The following is a 23,136-nucleotide window of genomic DNA, read 5'->3' as shown; positions in this document are numbered from 1 at the left end:
ACACACAAAACCCGGGGCTGGAAATAGGCCTGGTAGAGAAACTTTGGGGACTCCCTTACTAGGCAACTGTGTCCACTGGTGAACATCAGCACTGAGATTTGGGACAGGCTGGTTGGGGAGTGGGCCAGACTGGAATAGGCTGCAGCACCTGGGGTGCGAGTCATGTCAGGTTATATCACATTACCCTACCCCCTAGAAGGCACAACAACCCTGTTAGGCCATAGTTAATTGTGGGCACTCCCCTATTAGTCTACAGCTCCCACTGGGGATAATAAGAGGCAGGGTTGGGGTCAAGCCAGGTTGTTCAAGGCAGCTTACAAGTGGGCCAGGTCTGGAAGTCGGTCAGGCTGAGCTAAGATGTAGCACCCGTGGGTGTACGCAAGAGCCAGCGGGGACGCAGGACAAAACAGGCTAGACTGTAGCATGTGCTGGCACACACAAAAACCAAGGATGGGGCAGGACTGGTGGAGATTTTAGAGATCACCCTAATTAGGCCGTGACGCCTACTGGTGAGCAAGAAGACCAGACTTGTGTGGAATGGACTGGGCTAGGCCATGACACCCATCACTTCACCTGAGAGATGGGGCTGGGGTGAAACTGATCAAGCAATTGCACTCACCAGTATGTGCAATGGCTGGTTTAGGTGACAGAGTGAACCTGACTCTACTCACTAGCACACAAAAGAGTCAAATCTGAGATCACCCCAGATAAGATTTCTTGGACAACTCTCCAACTGATGGCTGGACTCACACCCCAGCTACTAGGAATATCACAAGATATGTGGTCCAATGCTGGAGTGCATGTGTTGAGACTGGGTCTCCTTATTTGCTGATACATATGCAGTGGACAGGGGATATGACAGCCAGCTCATCTAGGCCAGCAAAGGATGCCAAGTGCTTTGTCAGAGGATAGAGAGCCAAACAGGTTGGACCACTCTGCTGGCCAAGCTTTACAACATGGGCCTTTGCAACATGGGCCTTTGCAACATGTTCATATGTCCATTAAGTTGGACCTAATCAGCTAATAGGCCTTAGAAAGATTTTCTCAACCCTGGAGCAACAAAGCCAACAAGATGTTAGGACTATCAAAGCCACTCAGGCAACACCCTCGGAACACTCTTCCCCACATCAGGGACTCTATAGTATGATCAAAGGACCAACCCCTATGTAGTTGACAGCAAGGTGTGTCCCCCTCCCTTTATTCCCCTGCAGATATAGTAGAAAAAAAGTTTTTTGAAACATTTTTCTCAACCACCTTCCACCTTAACTTGATCCTTCCCACCCTAATCATAGACCCATATGGGCATGCATCTCTCTCAACTATTTAAACAATATTAAAAATTAAAAACATTCCTTAAAAGAAAAGAAACACTTTCATCTCCTATGGGAATCCCTAGGTTAGAGTCCCAGCTCTGCTTCTGATCTGGCTTCTTGCTAATGCATACCTCAGGCAAGAGCAGATGGTGGTCCCTGCTACCTGCATAAGAGAACCAGATAGAGGTTAGGGCTCCTGATTTCATCCTGGTCCAGCTTTGTGGAGTAAATCAATAGACTAGAGCTTATTCTCTCTCCTAGCCTTTCAAATAAACAAAAGAAATAACACAAAAAATTAAAATAGAAAGTAGTGACAGACTGAATGCAACAAAGAGCCAAAGATGATATGCTCACAACAGCAATCACAAAGAGGAGAAGTGTTATTCATTAAATGGGAGGCAAAGGGAAAATCTAGCAATTAAAAATATCCAACAATCACTGATTCTCAGCCTTTTGTCTAAGATCAAGTGTAAAAATATTCAACAAACAGATATACAGGGACTGGATTTATTCAACCAGTAAATATTGTTAAGCATCTCCCCTTACATCTATATCTCTGTTATAGCATTATAACAGTATTATCATCCCTCTGTTACAAATCTGGGGTTATAGTTTTAATATATTATATATGGAAGATGTCTGTTTTTGCTTTTCCACATTGTAAAACATAATTTTATCACAAATAGTAGCAGTATCAATGGACAGATAACTGAATGAACAGTCATTAAAAGTAACTTTGCCAAATGCATCACATATTGAAAGAAACTGATTAGCATTGCCAAAGAGACTATTAGCAGAATCAAATTTCAATAGCTTTGGCTATACAGAGAGATATTAAGTATATATTTAAAGACTTAGTATAAAACACTGAATAATGAGAGACAAGTTCACATATATCCATGCCCTGACATATATAATTAATTTTATACAATTAATTCTATAATATAACCAATTTTCAATATTTGAATGAAACATTCAAAACCTATCATAACTAAGAAATTCCATTATATATAACTACCTAAAGAGCTAACAATGTTTTCATTTTCATTGTATCTCACAGGATGATAGGGCATAAATGTCAATTATGGTCCATATCCTCACACATTGACATGAGCTACTATAAGCAAGGCATCTTAAGTAACTGCAAGATAATTTTTGCCTCTCTTCTTGCCTAACAGCAAGAGCACTGCTACTGTGGCACTAGGTAAAAAGCCACCCAAGAGCAAATACTGACCACAGGTCCCAGGAAAGTGTATAAATCTCGTCATAAAAATTCTTAGAGAATTGCAGACTTTTCATCACTGATGTTGGAGCAGCAACTAGGTAAATGGATGTCAAATCCTCACTTCTTATGTTTTAGGCTGTGGCCTAAAATATAACTGAAATATATTTTGACAGATACATTGCATCCTTTAATTCCGTGACTTTAGCAAACTTCAGAACAGCCCTCAAAATCATCATTTTAAGAAGGAAGCAACCAAGAATCACAAAAAGTTTTAAACTAAATTATGTTCACACAGTAAGTAACAAAGATGAGATTCAAGCAACTTATTTCAAACTTTGAAGTCTATGTGTTCTTATCTACCCCAATTATCACCAAATCATTTAAGTTCCTATAAAATAAAGTTATCTTATTAATAGTAAACCACAGTAACTAAAGGCAAGAAGCTGAAAGAGAATGGGTTATCTTGCTTCAATTTGGAGAGAGGCTCAAACAAAGGCAGTATCTGCCTAACCCTTATTGGGAATTACATACCCACTGATTTGCACTTCATCCTTAAGAAGCTGGAAGTTACTTAAAATAACAGAGCAGAAGGCACGTATGAGTCTAGCATCCTTGTTGAAAACACAAGGGGGAGGGCCCAGCACCATACTATAGTGGCTAAAGTCCTTGCCTTGCACGTGCCGGGATCCCATATGGGAGCTGGTTCTCATCCCGGCGACCCTGCTTCCCATCCAGCTCCCTGTTTGTGGCCTGGGAAAGCAGTCAAGGACAGCCCAAAGCCTTAGGTCCCTGCACCCGTGTGGGAGACCCGGAAGAGCTCCTGGCTCCTGGCTTCGGATTAGCTCAGCTCCAGCCATTGCAGTCACTTGGGGAGTGAACCATTGGAAAAAAGATCTTCCTCTGTGTCTCCCCGCCTCTCTGTATATCTGCCTTTCCAATAAAAATAGATAAATCTTTAAAAAGAAAAAAAAGAATTTACTTGTGGGCCCCAACTTTACGGAGCACTCCACTCTGCTCTTAGAAGGATTACAAAAACAGTTTTCACATTGTTGTAACTTTTAATGAGTTTACTGTCAAACAAGGAAAACAGAATTTCAAACAAGCTAAAAAATCCGAATCTGAGACATGGTTTTAGAAATACTTGGGCTGGGCACAGCAAAATGGCTCAGTGGCTAAGTCATCGCCTTGCAAGCGCCAGGATCTTCCATGTGGATGCCAGTTCTAATCCTGGCTGCTCCACTTCCCATCCAGCTCCCTGCTTGTGGCCTGGGAAAACAGTAGAGGATGGCCTAAAACCTTGGGACCCTGCACCCTGCATGGTACATTCAGAAGAAGCTCCTGCCTCCTGGCTTCAGATCAGCTCAGCTCCGGACCTCGCGGCCACTTGTACAGTGAAGCCGTGGATGAGAGAATTTTCTGTCTCTCTTTTGCTGTCTCTCTTTCTCCTTGTAAACCTGTCTTTCCACTAAAAATAAATAGATCACTTTAAAAAACTTGAGTTTTCAATCACATTTGGTAAACAGTCATAAACTTTATCACAATGAGAATCATTCCAGAAAGGAAGAAAAAAAAAACAGAATTTGAAATCATTAGCCTTAAGAGGCCTTTAGTTTAGTAAAAAGCAAAATTTAAAGCTATACTTGAATTTTAAAGCGAAGTTAACTAGGCTAAAATTCAGGAAGTTATTCTGATAGATGGCTTAACTATGTTTTCAGCTGAATTACTGCCAGGATAGGAATAATGAGGGCTTTTCAAAATTATTTAATCAACTTAAAAACAAGAAAAGAAAAGCAATCACCAATGAGAAAGACCCCAGCAGAGCCACCGCACCGAGGCCCACATCCGATTTCACCAACAAACCCCACACCTAATGCAGTCCCCATCTAGGAAACAAACAACTACAACAAAGCAGTACAATAATTACAACTCCTAGCTTCCTAATTCCTTACTCATCACAACATGACCCATCTAAAGTAACCATGACAAATATTTAGTACCTTAATTGTCCTCATGTTAACACACACCAATCCACAACTGCCAGATCCCCACCAATACCCCTCCTCACAAATCCCAACCAAAATCACCACCCACCCAACCAATCTTCCTTTTAACACACCCCATAAGCTGAGAGACAACCTGCTGAAATCGGCCTGACCATATACGTACCGCATCATACATACACTTCAACCCCCCACTTACCATCCACATCCCTGCCATCATAGTCTATCACTTCCCACACCTGTCTCACTCCTCACCTACCCAGCCAACACTACAACAACCTCAAACCATCAACACTCACCCAATTAACGCACCAAACAACACTCCTAAAAACAACCCACCAAAAAAAACACCCATACCATTTCCAAATACCTTAGCCACACTATTCAAACCCCACAACTCACAATACACCCTCAACAAAAAACTAAAATAATTTACCCCCACCACACACAAACATTCTCCTACCACATTCCACCCCCTTACAACTTGGCTGAACTGTCTGCCAATGAACTATGTAATTTTTCCAAGAAGAAAAATTCTCCTGATTACACTATAGTATCTAGGAAAAGGGAGATAAAACAGTCCACTACGGTCTACCACAGAGCATCTAACATGAAAACCAAAGATGTGGCTCAGCAGTAACATTGCAAATGAAACTCTAATAAATCAGATTGTCATTTACCAACTGAATGAATCTGGGCAAGTTACTTAACCTGTCTTTGCCTGAACTTCCTCACCTATAAAACAGGGTAGAAAGTCCATACTACGTAAGACTAGTAGAAATTACAGAAGTTAATACATGCTAAGTGCTTAGAACAGTGTCTGGAACATGGTAAGCACTCAATAAATGTCAGGGGTTATGACTGTGGTGGGAGTGTGGGAGGAAACACCCACATAACTCACTTCAAATATGTCAAGAGCTGTCCATATGAGAACTTAAACTTACTCTTTTTAGCTCCTGAAGGTACAAATAGGACTGACTAGGAAATGTGCCAGGAAGAACTTGATTTGGACTCAAAATAACAATTTTTTTCAAACAACTAAAGATGGAATTGGCTTCCTTGTGAGAGAAGGAGCTCCCTGCCAACAGGAGGCCAATTCAATGTGGTTAATGGGTTCATGCCCTAAAGTGGTTAACTGCAAAATGCCCTCTTAAAGCTTTTCCAAAATGGTTCACTACAGATGCCTTCACACAGTGTAGCATGGTTACTAAAGTCATACTATGAAGCTCGCGTTTAGGGTTTCTCTATGACTCACAAATGGCATATATTTGCAGTTCATGATAAAAAAAAATGCAGGACAAGTCATGAAACATAATTTGGGTCAACTGGCTCATACAGATATGCAAACAGAACCTAGCACCACACTAGCCAGATTCATCTCAATTAGCCTAATCCAATTAAACACAATGAACTAAAACATAATAGAGTGATGTTTGTTTCCTGAATATCACAAAATACTTGGACTCATTTTCCAAGTCAAGAACTCATCCTACGATGTGTTTAGTTTAGTACTTAAGACACCTACATCCCATATCAAAGAATCTGGATTCAACACCCAGCTCTGACTCCAGCTCCTGACTGCAGTCTCACGCTAATACAGACTCTGTGATCCTGCCACTCACAAGGCAGAGCTGGATGGAGTTCCAGACTCTCAGATTTGGCTCAGCCCAGTCCCTGCTATTCTGGACAACTGGGGAATGAAACATATGAAGGAAGCTTACTTTCTCACATTCTCTTCCCTCACTCACTCTACCTGTGTGTGCATGTGTGTGTCCCTCTCTATCATTCAAATAAATAAAAATTGTAAAGATTTATTTATTTTTCTGAGTTACACAGACAGGGAGAGAGAGACATCTTGCATGTATTCGTTCACCCCTCAGATGGCCACAACAGCCAGGACTGATCCAAGGCAAAGCCAGGAGTCAGAGCTTCTATGGATCTCCCACAGGAGTGGCAGGGGTCCAAGAATTTGGCCATCTTATGCTGCAATTTTGATGCCATTAGCAAGAATCTGGACCAGAAATGGAACAGCTAGGACCATATGGGATGCTGGCATCACAGGTGGCAGCTTTATCCGCTACTCCACAATGTTTGCCCCATCAAAAAAAAGTTTTACATGTATGACCCATGACTAATTGTCTTAACTTTAACAAAAACTCATATTCTCATCTTTGTTTTACCAACTAAAAAAAACAATATAATCTTTATTTGTACAACCACCCAGATAGAGAATGAATTTCCCAGGATTCTTTGCAGTTAGGTATGGCTATTTGACTAGCCAGCCAATGAGGCATGAGCACAGTGGTACATGCAACATATGGTTCACTTAATTTAAAGGAAACTATTCACACTCCATTGTCTTTTCCTCCCTTCCAATGAAGTAGAAGGGAGATGGGGTGGTGATGGTGGTGGTGAAACTGGCAGCAGTGATCCATTTTCATCAAAGCAACAAGACAAAATCCTAAGGGATAACCCAAAATGAACACAAAAGAAGCTTAGATCCCTGAGTTATTTTATGAAGTAAAGCTATCTTCTTAATTTGGAATAGCCTACACATTGTTTCTTATTAGAGATACAACTTTCTATCTTGTTTGAGCCATCCTGTTGAGATTTTGGTTAAAGCTGTGTCATTTTTGAACAAGCACAAGCATTTATAATTATGGAAAGTAAGTTTCTTCATTTCAAAAGCTTAAAGATTCATGTATAAATATAAGAGATGTTCAAAATTTCACTGAAATGCATATTATGAAAATTCTAAGCATGGATTTAAAAATGTTTGCACAGAAATAAACTTACCTTTCTAAAATTTTTGTTTATTTATTTCCATTTTATGTGAAGTTCAGAGAGATGGAGAGAGAAATCTTCCATCAGCTGAGTCACTTCACTAATCTCCATAACATCCAGAAGTGGGCTAAGCAGAAATCAGCGGGGAGGAACACAATCCATGTCTCCCAGGTAGCAGCAAGGACGAATGAACTTACGCCATCACCTTAGCAGAAAGTGGGACCCAAAACCGAGGAGCCAGAACTCACTGAACAACCCAACAGGAGATGTGGGCATACAACACGGCATCTGAACTGCTGCACCAAACACCCATCCCTAAACTTATCTTTTCATTCCACTTTGCATAAGCTCCTGAAGTATTCCCATGATCTCAGCTGAATTTCAGCCATAACTGAAAAAAATTTAATGAAATCCTCCATTTAGCTGTAGACTATATCAACCATCTGAAGCAAACAACACTTAGGGAGAGCAGGCGCCACCAGCAATGATGTACTTCTTGAAAACTGGAAACAGGATAACACTCACAAATAAGAGAAGAAATAGAGTCATTGAACAGTTCCATATGGAACTGTATCATAAAATGATAATAATAATAATAAAAGTAATTTTAATTAATTAAAAAATAAAAAAGAGTTATTGAAGAAAACTGCAATGACAATCCCTCATGGGTCGCAGCATCATAACAATAAGACAAGTAATTTACATCTACTTGGTCTTTAAAATGAATAAGCCATTTCCAGCTATAAAATTTAAATATCCAAATTAAAATCATTAATAAGAATATATAAATATTTAAGACATAAGTAGATAAGCACAATTAAGCTTTTATGTCCACAAAAAGCCACAGAGCAATGTTTTTGTACCTTGTAAAAAGGCAGATTTTCTAAGATAAACTAGTAGGGATAGCAGTTAAATAGCTTAAATTGAAGTTTGGTTTTCTCCAGATTTCTCCTGAAGAAGTTCAGAACAGAAAAAAAAACCACCCTGTGTGGTCTTCATTTTATGTAAGTAAATAACATCTACATCCAAGGATTTTGAAATGATGATTCCAGCTTTTTATCTTACTTAATTCCACTAAGCCCACTGCAATCCCAGTTGATCCAAAGGCAGGGGGCTCTACTGCTTTTTTTTCTCTTTTGACTTTCAGTAGACTAGACACAACAAAAAATACTTCACTTTTCTTACTAACATGAAATCCAATGGCAACTGATAATCTATGAGGTTAACTTGCACGAAAATTACATATTAATAATGGCAACACTAAGCAAACTGTGGGCTTTATTCTTATTTTAACATTTTAAATTGCCAATGAAGATGGAAACCTCAAACACAGTAATGGCAGTAGACAATGCATACAAGACCACAATAATGACTCCAAACAAATTTACATTTTTAAGCCAATAAGTCTATGGCAATCTACTATAGCAGCAAGAAGAAATTACTACTTTCTGGAATTTTTGAATAGGTTTTGAAAAATACAAAGCCCAAACCCCCAACAGAGAAGTGGTGCCAAAACAAGCACATCAGATCCATTGTTATTTCCTAAATCCCCTTGAGTTCCAATTTAAAGGAAACAACATATATGTACCTAGTCCAACAAATGTTGGCTGTTTTTATTACAGAACAATGCAAGCTGAAACCCTCTTATTTTGCTTTCCTTGCTCTCATTGGAACCAGATTAATATTCTGAAATTACTGTGGATTTTGTCTAAATTTGGGGCATCACCTTTGCAGTTTTAAGGAAATAAAAGAAACTGGGGAGTAAAACTCTGACTTCCCCTTATCCCAACACACACACACACACACACACACACACACACACACACACACAAAGTTAACAGCTGGAAAATTCAAAGTTTTCTTACCGCTCAGAGCTTCAGCTTCCCCATTTCTAAGGTGAAAATTACAATGATAGCTACACCTTGCTGGATTATCATAAAAATTAAAAATAATGCAAGATCTTGACAATATTCCAATTGTAATTCTATAATGTGACCGCTTTAAAAAAAAACCTCCATTACCTACCCATAGTATTATAAACAATTCTAATTCAATTGTCTCATTACCAGAAATAATCCAATTTTAGTGGTTCCCTGGAAAAATGGGAGAGATGGTAGACAGCCATGCTTAGTAAAATTAAGGGGAGGAAAAGAAGTTGGAATTAGAGAATGAACTACAAGCCCCTCTCCCGCTCTCCTATTTTACATTAGTGTAAGTAGATCATTCAGTAGTCTGAAGCTGTCGAGGTACATATTAGGGCATCATTTCTCCCCTAATTACCTATGTTAGATTTCCTCTGCCCTCTGCGTACTCAATCACTGTTAATACAAACAGCTCACTAACATGCCAGTTTCTCTTTCAGTGACTTGAAGAGTTGTTTTTTGAAATTCAGTTCCGTTCATTTTTTTTTAAATTTCTTGTTTTATTCAGGTTTCTCTTCTCTGCCTTGCAGTTCCCAAGCCAAGCTAGAATGGTGGTTGTAGTGGCTGTGGCTAGCGATGTGTCTACTCTACCTACTTCACCCTTTCTCTTCCATCCTGAACTTCCTGCCTGGGGTTGAGTTGGAGGAAGGCTAGGAAACAGCTCTCCTCAGGGGATGGCCTCAAGGATGCTGCAGGCCCCACTAGGTTGGCTTTCTCTGCTCCTCAGATTAATACCGCCCTGATTGATGGTTCTCTCTGTGAAGCAGGCATCTATACACTGACTCTCTGAGGGGCTGCTTGTTCCCCCACAGTACCCTTTTTCCCTGTCCATGCCTCATCTTGCTATTGGAAATCTCTGGTGTGAACATTGACTTCTTTCTCCACTCCTCTCCAGCCCCTGCCCTAACTTGCTTTTACTCACATGGCCTCTTGTGGTAACGCACTATCTGCTCATTTTCTAGAGTGTCCCTCTCTCCACATCCAAGAAAGCATCAGAGACTCAAATGATCCAGTAAGAGACAGCTATCAGTCCCAACTTACAGGGAGACATGGAGGACAGGAGGACTACTACATGACACTTTCACTACCCACCCTTACACCTAAGAATCATTTGAGTCCTTTCTCTCTTAATCTCAAAGACAGTCATCACCTCTGCCTCCTGACAAACACACACACAATGAGACAACTGGAAAATAATATCAAGAGCCAAGCCCCCTCTGAAGCTAGCTTCTCCCTCCCAGCCTTATGCAGTCGAGGAGTAGAAGTGTAGACAAGGACAGCACCAAAGGACAGCTTTCACTATAAAAAGAGGAGAGATATTGAACATAAGCACTCTTGTTCCCTCAGACTTGGCAAATACTTAAGAGTCATTTGTTTTATACTGGTATGGTTAATTCCAGAACTCACTTCTCCTTGTATCCTATTATGCTAACATTTATGGTAATTAATGTTTGTTGAAAGTCATTTCGTGGGTGGAGTCCAGATGAAGAATGAATCCTGAGGGATACCCAATGACAGGGTCACTGTACTTGCAGGTAAGCAAGGGTACTGAAACCTGGTGGTTTAGAGGAGAGAGACATGAAAATCTTTATGGATCAGACTGATACACCAGCCTACATAGGAGTCCTGGGTTGGGCCTATTAGCATGGAATATGGCTGACCAACACATGCCAGTGCACACACAAACTATGGTTAGAGGCCTCTCTGGCAGGGCTAGCTCCCAGTGCCTGACAGTGAGTATCAGATCAGGAGATGGGTAACATTAGACTGGGATAATGACACCAACCAGCACACAAGAGAACCATGTCCATGGGTTGGATTCTGTGGGGAATATGTGGGCCCAATTCTATGGAACTACAAGTCCTGCTGGTTAGCTTAAGTGTTAGGATGCTGATGGGCTGAGCTAAGCATGACCTTGGAACTCACCAATGCTCACCAATACTGACCTGAGAACAAACAGGGCAGGTCCAGACTGCAACACCCTCATGAACACCCTAAAACGGAGTGTGGGGTGGGCTAAACTGCACCAGATCATACAAAGGTCGGAAGAGGTGGGGCAGGCCATGACGGGTAAGGGCCAAGGACCCATTGGCATTTCTCTATTGATGAATCCACATGCTGAAGATACTTCCAAAACAAAATCTCCCTAGACTCTACCAGAACAGGAACTAAAACAAATCATACTACAAACCCATCTTCAATTCCAATTATCCCTATTAACCACTTAGACTCACTGCCCTTCAATCTTCCCCAAAAATCTCGACAGCACTGAGTTCAGCAAGTGCAATTTAGTGTGCCCACTAGTTAGAAGGCTCTCCAGAAAAATCTAAGTCCCCCTCAAAAAAGTTCTATTTTTTTAAAGATTTATTTTTATTATTATTTTTTTTATTGGAAAGGCGGATATACAGAGAGGAGAGACAGAGAGGAAGATCTTCTGTCTGATGATTCACTCCCCAAGTGAGCGCAACGGCTGATACTATGCCGATCCGAAGCCAGGAGCCTCTTCCAGGTCTCCCACACGGGTGCAGGGTCCCAAAGCACGGGTGCAGGGTCCCAAAGCTTTGGGCCATCCTCGACTGCTTTCTCGGGCCACAGGCAGGGAACTGGAAGGGAAGCAGGGCTGCCGGGATTAGAACCGGCGCCCATATGGGACCCCAGGCGTGCAAAGCGAGGACCTTAACCACTTGCGCCACCGCGCCGGGCCCAAAAAAAGTTCTAAAATAAACTACTTCTTGCAGAATGATAACCTATCAAGAATATAACAGGTAACTTATAGATAACAGACTTGAATCAGCATTAGACATTAGCAAAACTATAAAGACATACAGGGGGAATCAAGAGTGATCCTGACAACCTCTTAACAGGAGGTCATATGCAAAGAGCGGGGGGCGGGGCGGGGAGCTCAGAGTGGAGCAGGACGACAGGAGGAGGCTTGTATGCTAACCCTAGAGACTCCCAGATCCTCACCAAGGACTGTCAGGACGGGCACCAAGGGCTACATCCCAACTGCCAAGGAGACCAGCGGATTGGAGTGCCTTTAGAGACCAAGAACTCTGAGGTCACCCACTCCCATTTGGATCTCCCACATGGGATGGAAGAAGCCCAAATCCTTCCTTGCAGGATCCAAGCTCATTGGAACAACAGCTGGGAGCCCTGAGCAGACCTCAGAAACAGAACAGTAAACTTCCTTCAGGACTTGGGAGGGGAGCTTTCTCTGGTTCTTACTTAGTTCCAACTTTGGATCTCCACTCCCTCCTGCAATGACCATCAGGGTTGCTCCGGAGCCCCCCCACACACAAAAAAAAATTAGATTAGATAGACAGAGAACAAGGAAAGCTTACACCCAGACAGGAAACGGTCAGCTTGGACTCACATATACCTTACTAGGTAGGACACAAAGATTAATTACCCCTCACTAAGGTATGGAAGATTTCTCTGCACACCCCTCTAAAACTGTTCTGTGCCTCAACTGTTGACGTAAGCCTTGTTAGAGTTATAAGCCAGTTCGGACTAGCCTTAAATTTGCCAAGCTCAGTAAAAATAGTGCTTCAATACTATAAACTGCTAAATATAAAAATGAAAATAGACACGAGACAGCTGAATAGTACTCTATAGTTAATTCAAGGTGTATAGCAGCCGGTTGAGTATAAACTAAAATTGAAATGTCAATGAAGTAGTCACAGGAGGTGGATAAGAATTTGCATTTTCTAACATATTGATCACTCAATACCATGCCAATTAACTCCATAGTGTTGTAAATAGTTGTGGACGTTATGTTGTGGCTTTTAATAGATCGGGATAATATTCTGCCAGCTCTGCTTTCAGATCAGAGATGGTCTCCCCAAGAAACTGTTGAATTTATCTGGACAATAAGATTCTGGACTCTATGCATGGTACATGCTTGCAATGAAGGGATCATGACTGGATTTGAACTGTAATACTGCAACAAGGTGGAGTAACCCGCCATAGGAGGAGGGTATCGGGAGGGGTTGGGGGAATTCCAGAGCCTATGAAATTGTGTCATAAAATGAAATGAAATTTTAAAAAGACACTTGTTGAGCCATTGATTCATTCCGTTCATAAACATGGTCCCATCCAACTCTCTTCCTGTCTAGCATACTGTGCTCCTTTTCATTCTCTTCTCTGTGCCTCTCAGAAGCCTCAACTTCTGATCCAGCTTAACATGTAATACTGATGAGCGTGACTTCTCACAAACTATGCGGTTATCTTTCTAATGAGCATGTCTTTGGACAAAAACATCATCCATACTGTAGGACAGAAAGCTGGGAATAAGCAGATTACAATCCTTCTGGTATGTCTAGCCCAAATGTATACAGACATACAAACACACACACACACACATCATTATATTTATCACAAAAGTTTCTTCATCATGCACAAACTGAACATGACAAAGTATTAAGGGAAAACTTTAAGAGCTATCTGGGGAAAGCTTTTTTTAACAAATAATAATAATAAAATCCCCCTTAAGAGAATATGACCAATTGCTTCACACTGTGCAGATAATTACAACACAAGAGACAAAGGTAGAGAGAGAGAGAGAAACAAAGACCAAATCTTTTCAATAATTTTAACATAACTGCAGATATTTAATTAAAGGTGACATAAACATATATCAACAGGAAGCTGACCCTATGCTCAAAACCTGGCTAATTCCCCAAGTAAGAGGGACAAAGCTCTGGGCCATGGCATGGTATCTCTGCCCAGCGGAAATGACTCATTACCTTAACATAATAAAGCATCCTCTGCAACTGGAGGTTATCATGCTGTATGAAATAAGATGGACACAGAAAACAGATACCACATGTCATGCCTTATTTGTGGGAGCTAAAACTTCAGAAAGAGAAAAAGAGGGAAAGTGGTAAGGGGAAGGAAAGAGAGAAAGAAAAAGAGAAAGAAAAAATGCCTCTGTGTATCAGTATTGCTGAAAATGTTTTTGTTTCTATTTGTCAAATCAAAGAATGAGATGCTGCTATAAATTTAATGATAGTTCTAATGAGATTATTTTAAAATTTAAAAAGTAAGCATCCACAAGGACAGTAATTTCATGGCATAATCAAGTGCAGTTTTGTACTGCATAAAGACATTTTCATGCAGTAACCACATATGACATGACGGTCTCATAATAACACTACAGAACTGAAAAATCTGTAACACCTAGAGATCTCATAGCCATAATAACACTGTAATGATGACTACATGTTGCGGTGATGCTGGTACAAACAATCCTGCTGTGCAACTAGTCCTAGAAAAGGACAGCACATTCTAGCACATTTAGTACATGCCTGATAATAAGTGACTATGTTACAGTTGATGTGTTTACTATATTTTTATGATTATCTTAGACTATATTACTCCTATTCATTAAAAAATAAATTAATTAACTGTAAGGCCATCTCCAGAAGCTCCTTGGGTGGCACTCAGAACAAGGTGTGGTTCTCAGAGGAGATGACAGCCCCAAGTACATTATTGTCTCTGTAGACTTCCAATAGGACAACATGTGGATGTGCTAAACAGTGATGCTGATGATCCTGACCTGGTGTAGGGCTAGGATAATGTGTGTGTCTGTGTCTTAGCTTTTATCTGGAAAGCTTTAAAAGTTAAAAAAATGAAACAAAATAAAAATAGACTATATTATACACCATAGGTGTGTACTAGGCTGTATCATCTGAGTTTATGTGATTGTTGTTTTTGCAGAACAAACTGCCTAACATGACATTTCTCAGAATTTATCCTATCATTAATTGACACATAATTCCATTTGAATTTCCCATATATTGTACTTGGAATTTTTATTTTTGAAAAAAAGAATTAAATGGTCAAACAGACTTTAAGTTTAATAGAACTTGATAAATATTTATCAAAATCCACCTCTATATGAGGCACTGTAGTAGCTGAAAGCTAAATGAAAGAAAATCTCGATCACACAACATAAGTTCCACTATCACACAACAGCAAAACTGCAACTTTCTTGGTCTGGAAGCTCAAATACTCCTTATTGATTTATTGATTCTGCAAAACAAAACAAGCTAAAATAAATCATACAGGACTACAATGATTTAATAACAACTCATCCTTATTTTGCATAATTTATACCAAAGTTGGAACATAAACTCTGGCTTCATGGAAAGAAAGCCAAGTCAAGTAAAGGAGTGAAAAGATGTAAACAAGAGTTCCACTCCTCTCAAGGAAAAATGGAATGCAATATCAATATATGCAAAGTCATGGTTATTTCATGAGTAAGACTATGAAGCTGAGAAAAATGCATTCAAATAATCCCTGAGAAAGTTGCCAAAACTATTTTCAAAATCATTTCTTCTTGATTTGTCAGACGAAGTTAGCGGTTAGAGTAACAGTTTTTTAATCAATACTATTTATGAGGATATATGGGATAAAATGTAAGGGGCTCTGGCAGAATGCATAGAGCTACTGCCTGTGACATTAGCATCCCATATGGGCACTGGTTCAAGTCTCAGCTTCTAATATCCACTTCTAATCTAGCTCCCTGCTAATGCACCTGGGAAAGCAGCAGAACATGGCCCAAGTACTTGGGTTCCTGCACTCACATGTGTGACACAGATGAAGTTCCTGGCTTGTGGCTTCAGATTGGCCCAGCCTGGCCATTACAGTCATTTGGGGAGTGATCCAGTGCGCTCGCTCTCTCTCTCTCTCTCTCTCTCTCTCCAACTCTGCTTTTTACATAAATAATGTTTTAACAAAAATTAAAGGAAAGCTATATAGCTACACTACTTGGGCCCTAGCTTTGCAAATTCTTAAATTGCATTTGTACATTTATGGAAGTGTGTAGCTATTATACACAAGGATATTGTGTTTTTTCTTAATCAAACAACTTTGTATTTAGAAACTTAGAATACCTTAGGAAGGTAAGGACTACTTTGTTAATTCTCTCATGCTGATTTTTTTTTAATAGAATTTCAAAAGATTCTAAGTGTGCATGGAGCACAAAGTCTAGACTATGTGTACAGCACACAGAATTTATTGTGTTATTTACTTGGGATGATAAACAGTGATTTTAACCCAGCACCTAGAGAAATAGAGATACTTGAATTCAGAACACTTTCCCTGAGACACATTGAGGGAGATAAATGCACAAAACAAGGCAAAAAGATACATAAGAACACTTTAACAAACTTACGATTAAACACTCTAGAAAGCCAGACCTGACCATGTTGTAGGCACTTTCTGGAAAGGCCCAAGTGCCCAGATGACCTGTGTTTAAAGCTCATACCCACTTTCAAGGAAAGATTTCCTGGAGGCATGCTGAATAGAACCAGAGAAAGAGTCAGAGACCTGGTTAGGCCTGTGTCCCAGCTGCTCCACTTCCCATCCAGCTCTCTGCTTGTGAGCTGGGAAAGCAATACAGGATAGCCCAAAGCGGTGGGAGCCTATACCCATATGGGAAACCTGGAAAAGGCTCCTGGGTTCTTACTTCAGATTGGCACAGTTTTGGCCATTGCAACTGTGGAGTAAGCCAGCAGATTTAAGATCTTTCTCTGTCTCTCCTTCTCCCTGCAAATCTGACTTTCCAAGAAAAATAAATAAAACTTTTTTTAAATGTTCCATGTAAAATTTAAAATCAAGCCCATTGCAAGTGCAAGAGACTATTCGAATACTTTATCATGCTAAGATTTGGTTGCCATCAAATATTAGCTGAAACACATAACACATCGGCCAAAATTTAAAACACTACCAAATGTTGTTGTTATGGGTATTGGCTGTTAGGTCCTAATTGTTATTATCAATTTAGCATTAATCACTAACTACAATAACATTCGAACATCTTACAGCCAATGGTTCATTTACTGGCACTGAGATTCCCAAGGGAAACAAAAAGTAAATGTACTCTTACACCTTAATTTTACTTTCTTAAGTCAAACAATTTTAAAACAAAAAATGCTCTACATCTCAGCTTGAATACTGCTTCTAAATGCAGAATTATTTCTATGATTCACAGTTTTTATTGCTGAATAGAAGTGGCTGGAGGAGGTGGAGCAGAGCACTACAAATCTGCCCGTAAGCTACCACGCAGCTCCCAGCTGAGTGTCATCCAGCAGTGTAAGGATCATTCCTTCAGTAGCGCCAAGATAGAGTCAGCTGTTTCCTGATGTTTCTTCCTCGCACCCTGCAGCGCCTAAGGTATTATTTGGCAATAAAGGCTCATTTGACATTTTACTGCACAAAATTTAATTACTTGTTTTCTCCACTGTAGAAAGGGAAAGGATGGGGCAACAACCATTCAGTCTTAATTACAACGTGTTCTTAACCTCTCAATTAATATAATCAACACATTTTTAACCTTAATGTGTCTTTCAATATGGTACAAAAATAGTGTAAATTCTAATATGACAAATAATAGAAAACAGTAGCCAACAGGAACTTCTAAAATCTTCCATTAAATTAGGAAAAGGCTCTTCACCTAAAGTTAACCTTGAGAGGCTCGGTAGGAAATTGCATCATAAAAGCACTACAATGTGAAGCAAACACTTCAAAAGTGAAATATGATCATGTTTCTGTTGAAATATTGGAAAAAATAAGCATCCAACTGAGGTTGCTGGGATAATAAACCAAATCCACCTACGAGGTCCAATGCCACTGACACAGTCGAATCGTCATCCCTGGAGGAGAACCCAACCTCAGCCATGGGGACACACTCGGCCTTAGAGTAAAACCCAGCCAGCTCTGCTATACAGTCAGGTTGTTTTTCCAGAATCTGTCCACGGGTTGTTTTCTATGAACTTTCAACACATATTAGTTAAGAAGGAAGTGAAAACCAACATTGTGGTACAACAAATTAAGCCACTACCTACAATTCCAGCATCCCATGAGAGCCAGTTCAAGTGCTGGCTGTTCCAGTTAACATGCCTAGCAAAGCAGCAGCAAATGACCCAGATGCTGGGCCTTTCTCATTCACATGGAGATCCAGACAGAACTCCAGGCTCTGACCTAGCCCTAGCTATGGCAGCCATTTAGAAAGTGGGCAAACAGATTTTTTTCTTCATTTCTCTTTCTCTCCCTCCCTCTCTCTCTCCTTCTCTGCCTTTCAAATAACAAATGAGGAGGAATGAAAAAGTCTGTAAGTGTTGATAAATTTATCCTACAAAAACCTACATAACTCATAGTGTATTCTTTACATAATTTTTCAACCGTATGAATTTTTCCTTTATAACTATCTCCACGAAGAAGTTTCAAAGCTTCAAGTGAAGATACTCCTGTTTTCTCATTCATATGTATTCCCATAACCTAGGTGTCTGTTCTCTGTTTATCAGTCGGAGAGAATGTAATCATCCACAAACCCTACTGTCTGCAGGGGTTTAGGAGGAGTGGGCTTGTATACAGTAACAGATGTGGCACCTGCCACATTCCTCCACTTCTTAACATACAGCGCAGGCCTAAAAACAGTGGTCACAGATACTTTGGATACTTTGAAGAAGAGGTTAAGAAAGTAGAAAAACAATTGACCCCCATACATCCTAAAACCCAACCTTCATATTTTTCTGAAATTCTGTCACATCAGAAACTGACATGGTAAAAAGTGTTCATGGATTTTGACCTTCCTGCATCTGAAAGCCAACATAAGAGCACAAGCTCTGGAGCTAAGCAGACATGCTTTGAACCCTGACTCCACATTTCATCTATAGCTCTCTGTGCTTCTTTTCCCTACCTTAATGGGTTTGCTGTGAAGATTGTACATGAACTGTATAAAGGCTCTTAGTTTAGGACCTGACTCACATTAGGCACTATGTAATGTGAATTCCACTCCCCCTGCCTATCTGGGGACAGTCAAAATGTTTATTTGAGTCAGCTAGTACTCAAGGCACATCTCTGAGGCTGCACTTTGAAACTTACCATCCCAGTCCCACAAGCAACATGACTGTGAGTATGGACATGATATACAGTAATGAAATATGAACAACACCAAAGGTCTTAGCACCTCATTCCCAACTCTACCTTCATCCCACAAATCCATGTCCATAAGATACAAGTTTCCACATTTATTCTTACTTGTCTAGAGAACTTGCACTTAGAAAAATCTAAAGGAAATGGAGGAAAACAGAGCCATCAGTATGTTACCTATAATGAAAGAAAAATCTACTTTCAAGCCATCTAGATATCTCAGTTTCCACCATCTAGGTATAGGGGAAAAGTTACACTGCTTCCTACGTCCAGGACATTATGGAGTTATGAAACTCAAACTAAAATCTGCAATACTAAAGTAGTTTAAGTTTGGAATCAAGTCCTTGATCAATGGTCTAATGTCTTCAGTAGAAATATATTCAAATGCAGGTTAGTAGATAACTGTTGGATATTGATTCTGCATGAACCTCACATCGCTTTGAGTCAAAAGGTAGCAGGAAAAAATTATGATGGTTTTAAATACATTATTGTGATAAATAACAATTCACATACAAAAATACACAGCACTTATAATGTCAATGCTTCTGGAAACAATCACATAGAAAAACATGGAGGAAATTATACAGATTAAAGAGAATCCAGTGTAACTTCTCACACCTTGGACTCGGCATGTAATGGGAAAAAAATACAATGGTAGTAGAAAAAAAGACTTCCCAAAAATGTTTACACATATTTATTCAGTGTTTTCTCTAGTCCAGAAAGAAGTATTTTTCCAAACTAGACACATGTTCACAAATGAGGTGAGGGAAAAGTTACCGAAAACATTCACTTTATTAATATAGAAGACAGTCTGTTTTCTGGCAGGCCAGAGGAATACACTATTTTGATTTATGTAAAACTCAAGTTAATAGAGAAGCAGCCCTAAAATAATTAGAATAGAAACAATTTCCTAAATTGAATTGAAAAGAATTAATTATTTGATGGTTCACAACCTTTCAGTGACTCAGTTATGATCATGAATATCAATTACTCCTGTACTATGGCTGTTTAGAAAAACATTTAATAGTTTTCAATACAAAATGCACTAACCCCTTTTTTTGTGTTTCAATGTCAAATAAAAAAGAACTCTTGGCAAAAATTATGAAGACTGCATTTTCTCCCACTATAGAACATGTGTTATCCATTTCTCATTTGATTTAAACCTTTTTTAGAAGCTCATTTTTACCATGCTAAAATGAACAAACAATGGGGCAGCAGACTCAAAATGCTAACAGGTTCCTGAGCCCAGAAAGGAAACAGAATGGAGTCCACCTGCCTTGCTTCACCTTGAAAGGAAATGAAGGCAAAATAGTTCTCTACCAAAGACATGGCATGCTCGTCTTAAAGATTAGTTTGCTCATGACAATGCCCTTAACACTCCAGGAATCCCAAAACCGATTCAAATACCAAGGTGTAAGGGCCTATGAAACTCTAGCCAGATGTTATTGTGTAAGTCAAGAGCTTCACCAGCTCACAGAAATGTATAAATACATACACTTACATATGCATGGGTTGTTTGGGGGGAAAGATGTAAATGAGTGTGGGCCACATCAGCGGGGTACAGAGCGACTGAGTCTTCCTACTCTTATGTAAGATCTGACCTTTTAAAAAAAGCATGCAGTTATCACTTTGGCAATAAAGTCTAACTTAATATGTAAACTCATTTGCCATTATCTTAAGTTTGAAAGACCATTTATGAAATGTCTACTCACTAATCAACAGGGGAAAGATCAAGCTGATACTCCATTGTCTCCCTGCTTCTATAGCTTCAAAGCAAGAGGCACCTTATATTAAAACAGCACTTCAGGAACATAAACCATCACAGTATCATCTAAAAGTGACATGCTTCATTACTAAAATCAGTATATTCCTTAGATTTCATTATTTTCACATGATAGTGCTCATGGCTTTTTATAATCCTAAGTGTATATGAAGAGGTCTTCAAAACATTCATGGAAATGTATTACAATACTATGAAAACTATGCCTGGAGTTCAAACATTTTTACATGAAAATCAATTTAGCTTTTAATCTATTTTACATGAACTTCCTAAAGCAATCTCCTATTTTAAATCATTTTGCAGTGCCTATTTTCACACACACAAGATCACAAGTAGTATCAGTACATTGGAAGCCAAAACATCTATATTTCCTAGTTGCAATTTTTTTGGAGTTTCAAAACAGTATGCTTTCTCACTTGTGGGGTTTTTTTTTAAAGTGCTAATTCCCCTTTTAATCAAATTCACACTCAGAGTAGAACACTCCCTTTAACATAACCAAAAAGCCACAGAATAACAGAAACTACTACAAATCATTTGCAATTACCACCCACTCTGATTATAATGCAGAAATCTCCCTGCTGGTTTTCAATCCCATGTGTGAGTGCTGGGGGTGGGAGGGAACCGGGGCCACACTTGGAACTAGGTGGGTAGACCGCGTTGCATCCTACACTGGCACCTTGTGAAACACACGTGCACTGTGGAGTGATTACACTGCTTACACCTAAGTGGTTCTGAATGGGTTGGTGCGCCCAGCAAATTGCATAGTAAGCAGTTTTAAGTGCATCTTTCACCAAAATGTGTGTGTGTGTGCACTCACATTATATACCTATACATTATATATACATTACATACATGTATCTATAGTCTCTTACTGTGATCAAAGTCGATTTTAAATTCACATGCACATTCATTCTCAAACATGCCAAGGCCCTTGCTCACACAGCCTGTATAAGGGTTTTTCATCCAAAATCATAGTCCAAAAAGACCGGATCTCTGACAAGCCTCAAGGGGGAAGAAGAAATGAGTGTACAAATCGCCGCTGAAATGGGTGGAGATTGCGCTGTAAGGTGATCAGGTGAGGAGGGTCGGGAAGCATGTTCCCTGGGCTGTGGCAGTAACTACAGGGATCAAGGACGAAACCCGGAGGTTCGCCTGCTTTTTGGTTGTGCTTCCTGCTAGGCAAAAACTCTGGACTCTCAGAATCCACTGAAAACTGCCTGCACACAGCGCAGGTTCACTCCTCAGAATCTCAGAACCATTCGCGTCTGAAGGGGATTTTTCCCCCTAGAGAATAGGCGCTTGCTTTTCCTTTGCTGTGTAGGAAACACCAAGCCTTCGCAGGAGCGCAGTGCACACCCATCCCGAGGGTCTGCATTTACCCTGAGTCCTCCCTGCCCTAGTCCTCTCTGTGGCTGAGTGAAGCCTGCAGAGAAAATACGTGAACGCATCCATCAAACCGCAAACACGCAGAGCGGAACTTTTTCTCCGCTGCCTGGGGATATAAGTCACTTCTGCTTCTCAAGGCCAATGGCAGAGCCTGGAAAGCTCCGGACGAGGAAGAAGGGTTTGGCAGTAAAGGAGGTGTGAGGAAACAATGCAGCTCTTGCATAGACTCGGGATATCACGCGTCCTGCTCAGTCCCGATCCTCCCTCCACCCTCACTATGCTCCCGGTGCTCCTGGCGCTCCCGGCGCTCTAGGCGCTCCTGCTGCGGGCCAGCTCCCCTTACCTTGATGATGCTGCTCCGCCGAGGGGTGGCCCGTGCCGCCTCCAGGAGTCCGGCCTCGCTGTCGGCTGGGGCGCCCGCGGCGCCCTGCAGTGTAACCCCGCTACGACGGTCTCTCAGGCGGCCCCCAGCAGCCACCGCCAAGGCGTCTCCACAACCGGTGTCCGGACCGGCTCGGGGGTCGTCTTCGCTCCCAGCGGCGTCCGGAGGCGCCAGACCCTCCCTGCTGGCCGCGCCCTCAGCCATAGCCGGTCTTGCTTCGGGACCCCGAGACAACACAGCACGCCCGGCAGCAGAGTCCAGCGACTGGGCACGGGTGCGCTCCTGCCCCGGCCAGGCGGGCCCGCCAGACTTTGTTTCACCGACCGACGGCGGCAACTTTCCAGAGACGAGACATTGCTCGGCAGAGACGTCCTCAGGCTGGGTACCGGAGACCCGAAGTCGGGAGAG

The 23,136-nt window shown here is 40.8% G+C and overlaps 1 protein-coding gene across 1 annotated transcript in view; it reads right to left on the bottom strand.

Annotated features, from left to right (window-relative positions):
- The window catches only part of PLCL1 (phospholipase C like 1 (inactive)), a 315,730-nt gene extending 292,798 nt beyond the window's left edge, over positions 1-22,932 (bottom strand). Inside the window, exon 1 of the mRNA XM_040971940.1 lies at positions 22,690-22,932. Within this exon, the coding sequence (XP_040827874.1) occupies positions 22,690-22,932 (243 nt within the window). The remainder of the gene's footprint in view (positions 1-22,689) is intronic.
- Positions 22,933-23,136: the final 204 nt, after the last annotated feature.

The sequence above is a fragment of the Ochotona curzoniae genome, unplaced genomic scaffold (genome assembly GCF_017591425.1).
Source record: "Ochotona curzoniae isolate NIBS_2020 unplaced genomic scaffold, NIBS_Ocur_1.0 contig_2210, whole genome shotgun sequence".
Lineage (NCBI taxonomy): Eukaryota > Metazoa > Chordata > Mammalia > Lagomorpha > Ochotonidae > Ochotona > Ochotona curzoniae.
Note: the sequence above shows the minus strand (reverse complement) of the source record. Positions and strands in the feature narration are given on the sequence as shown.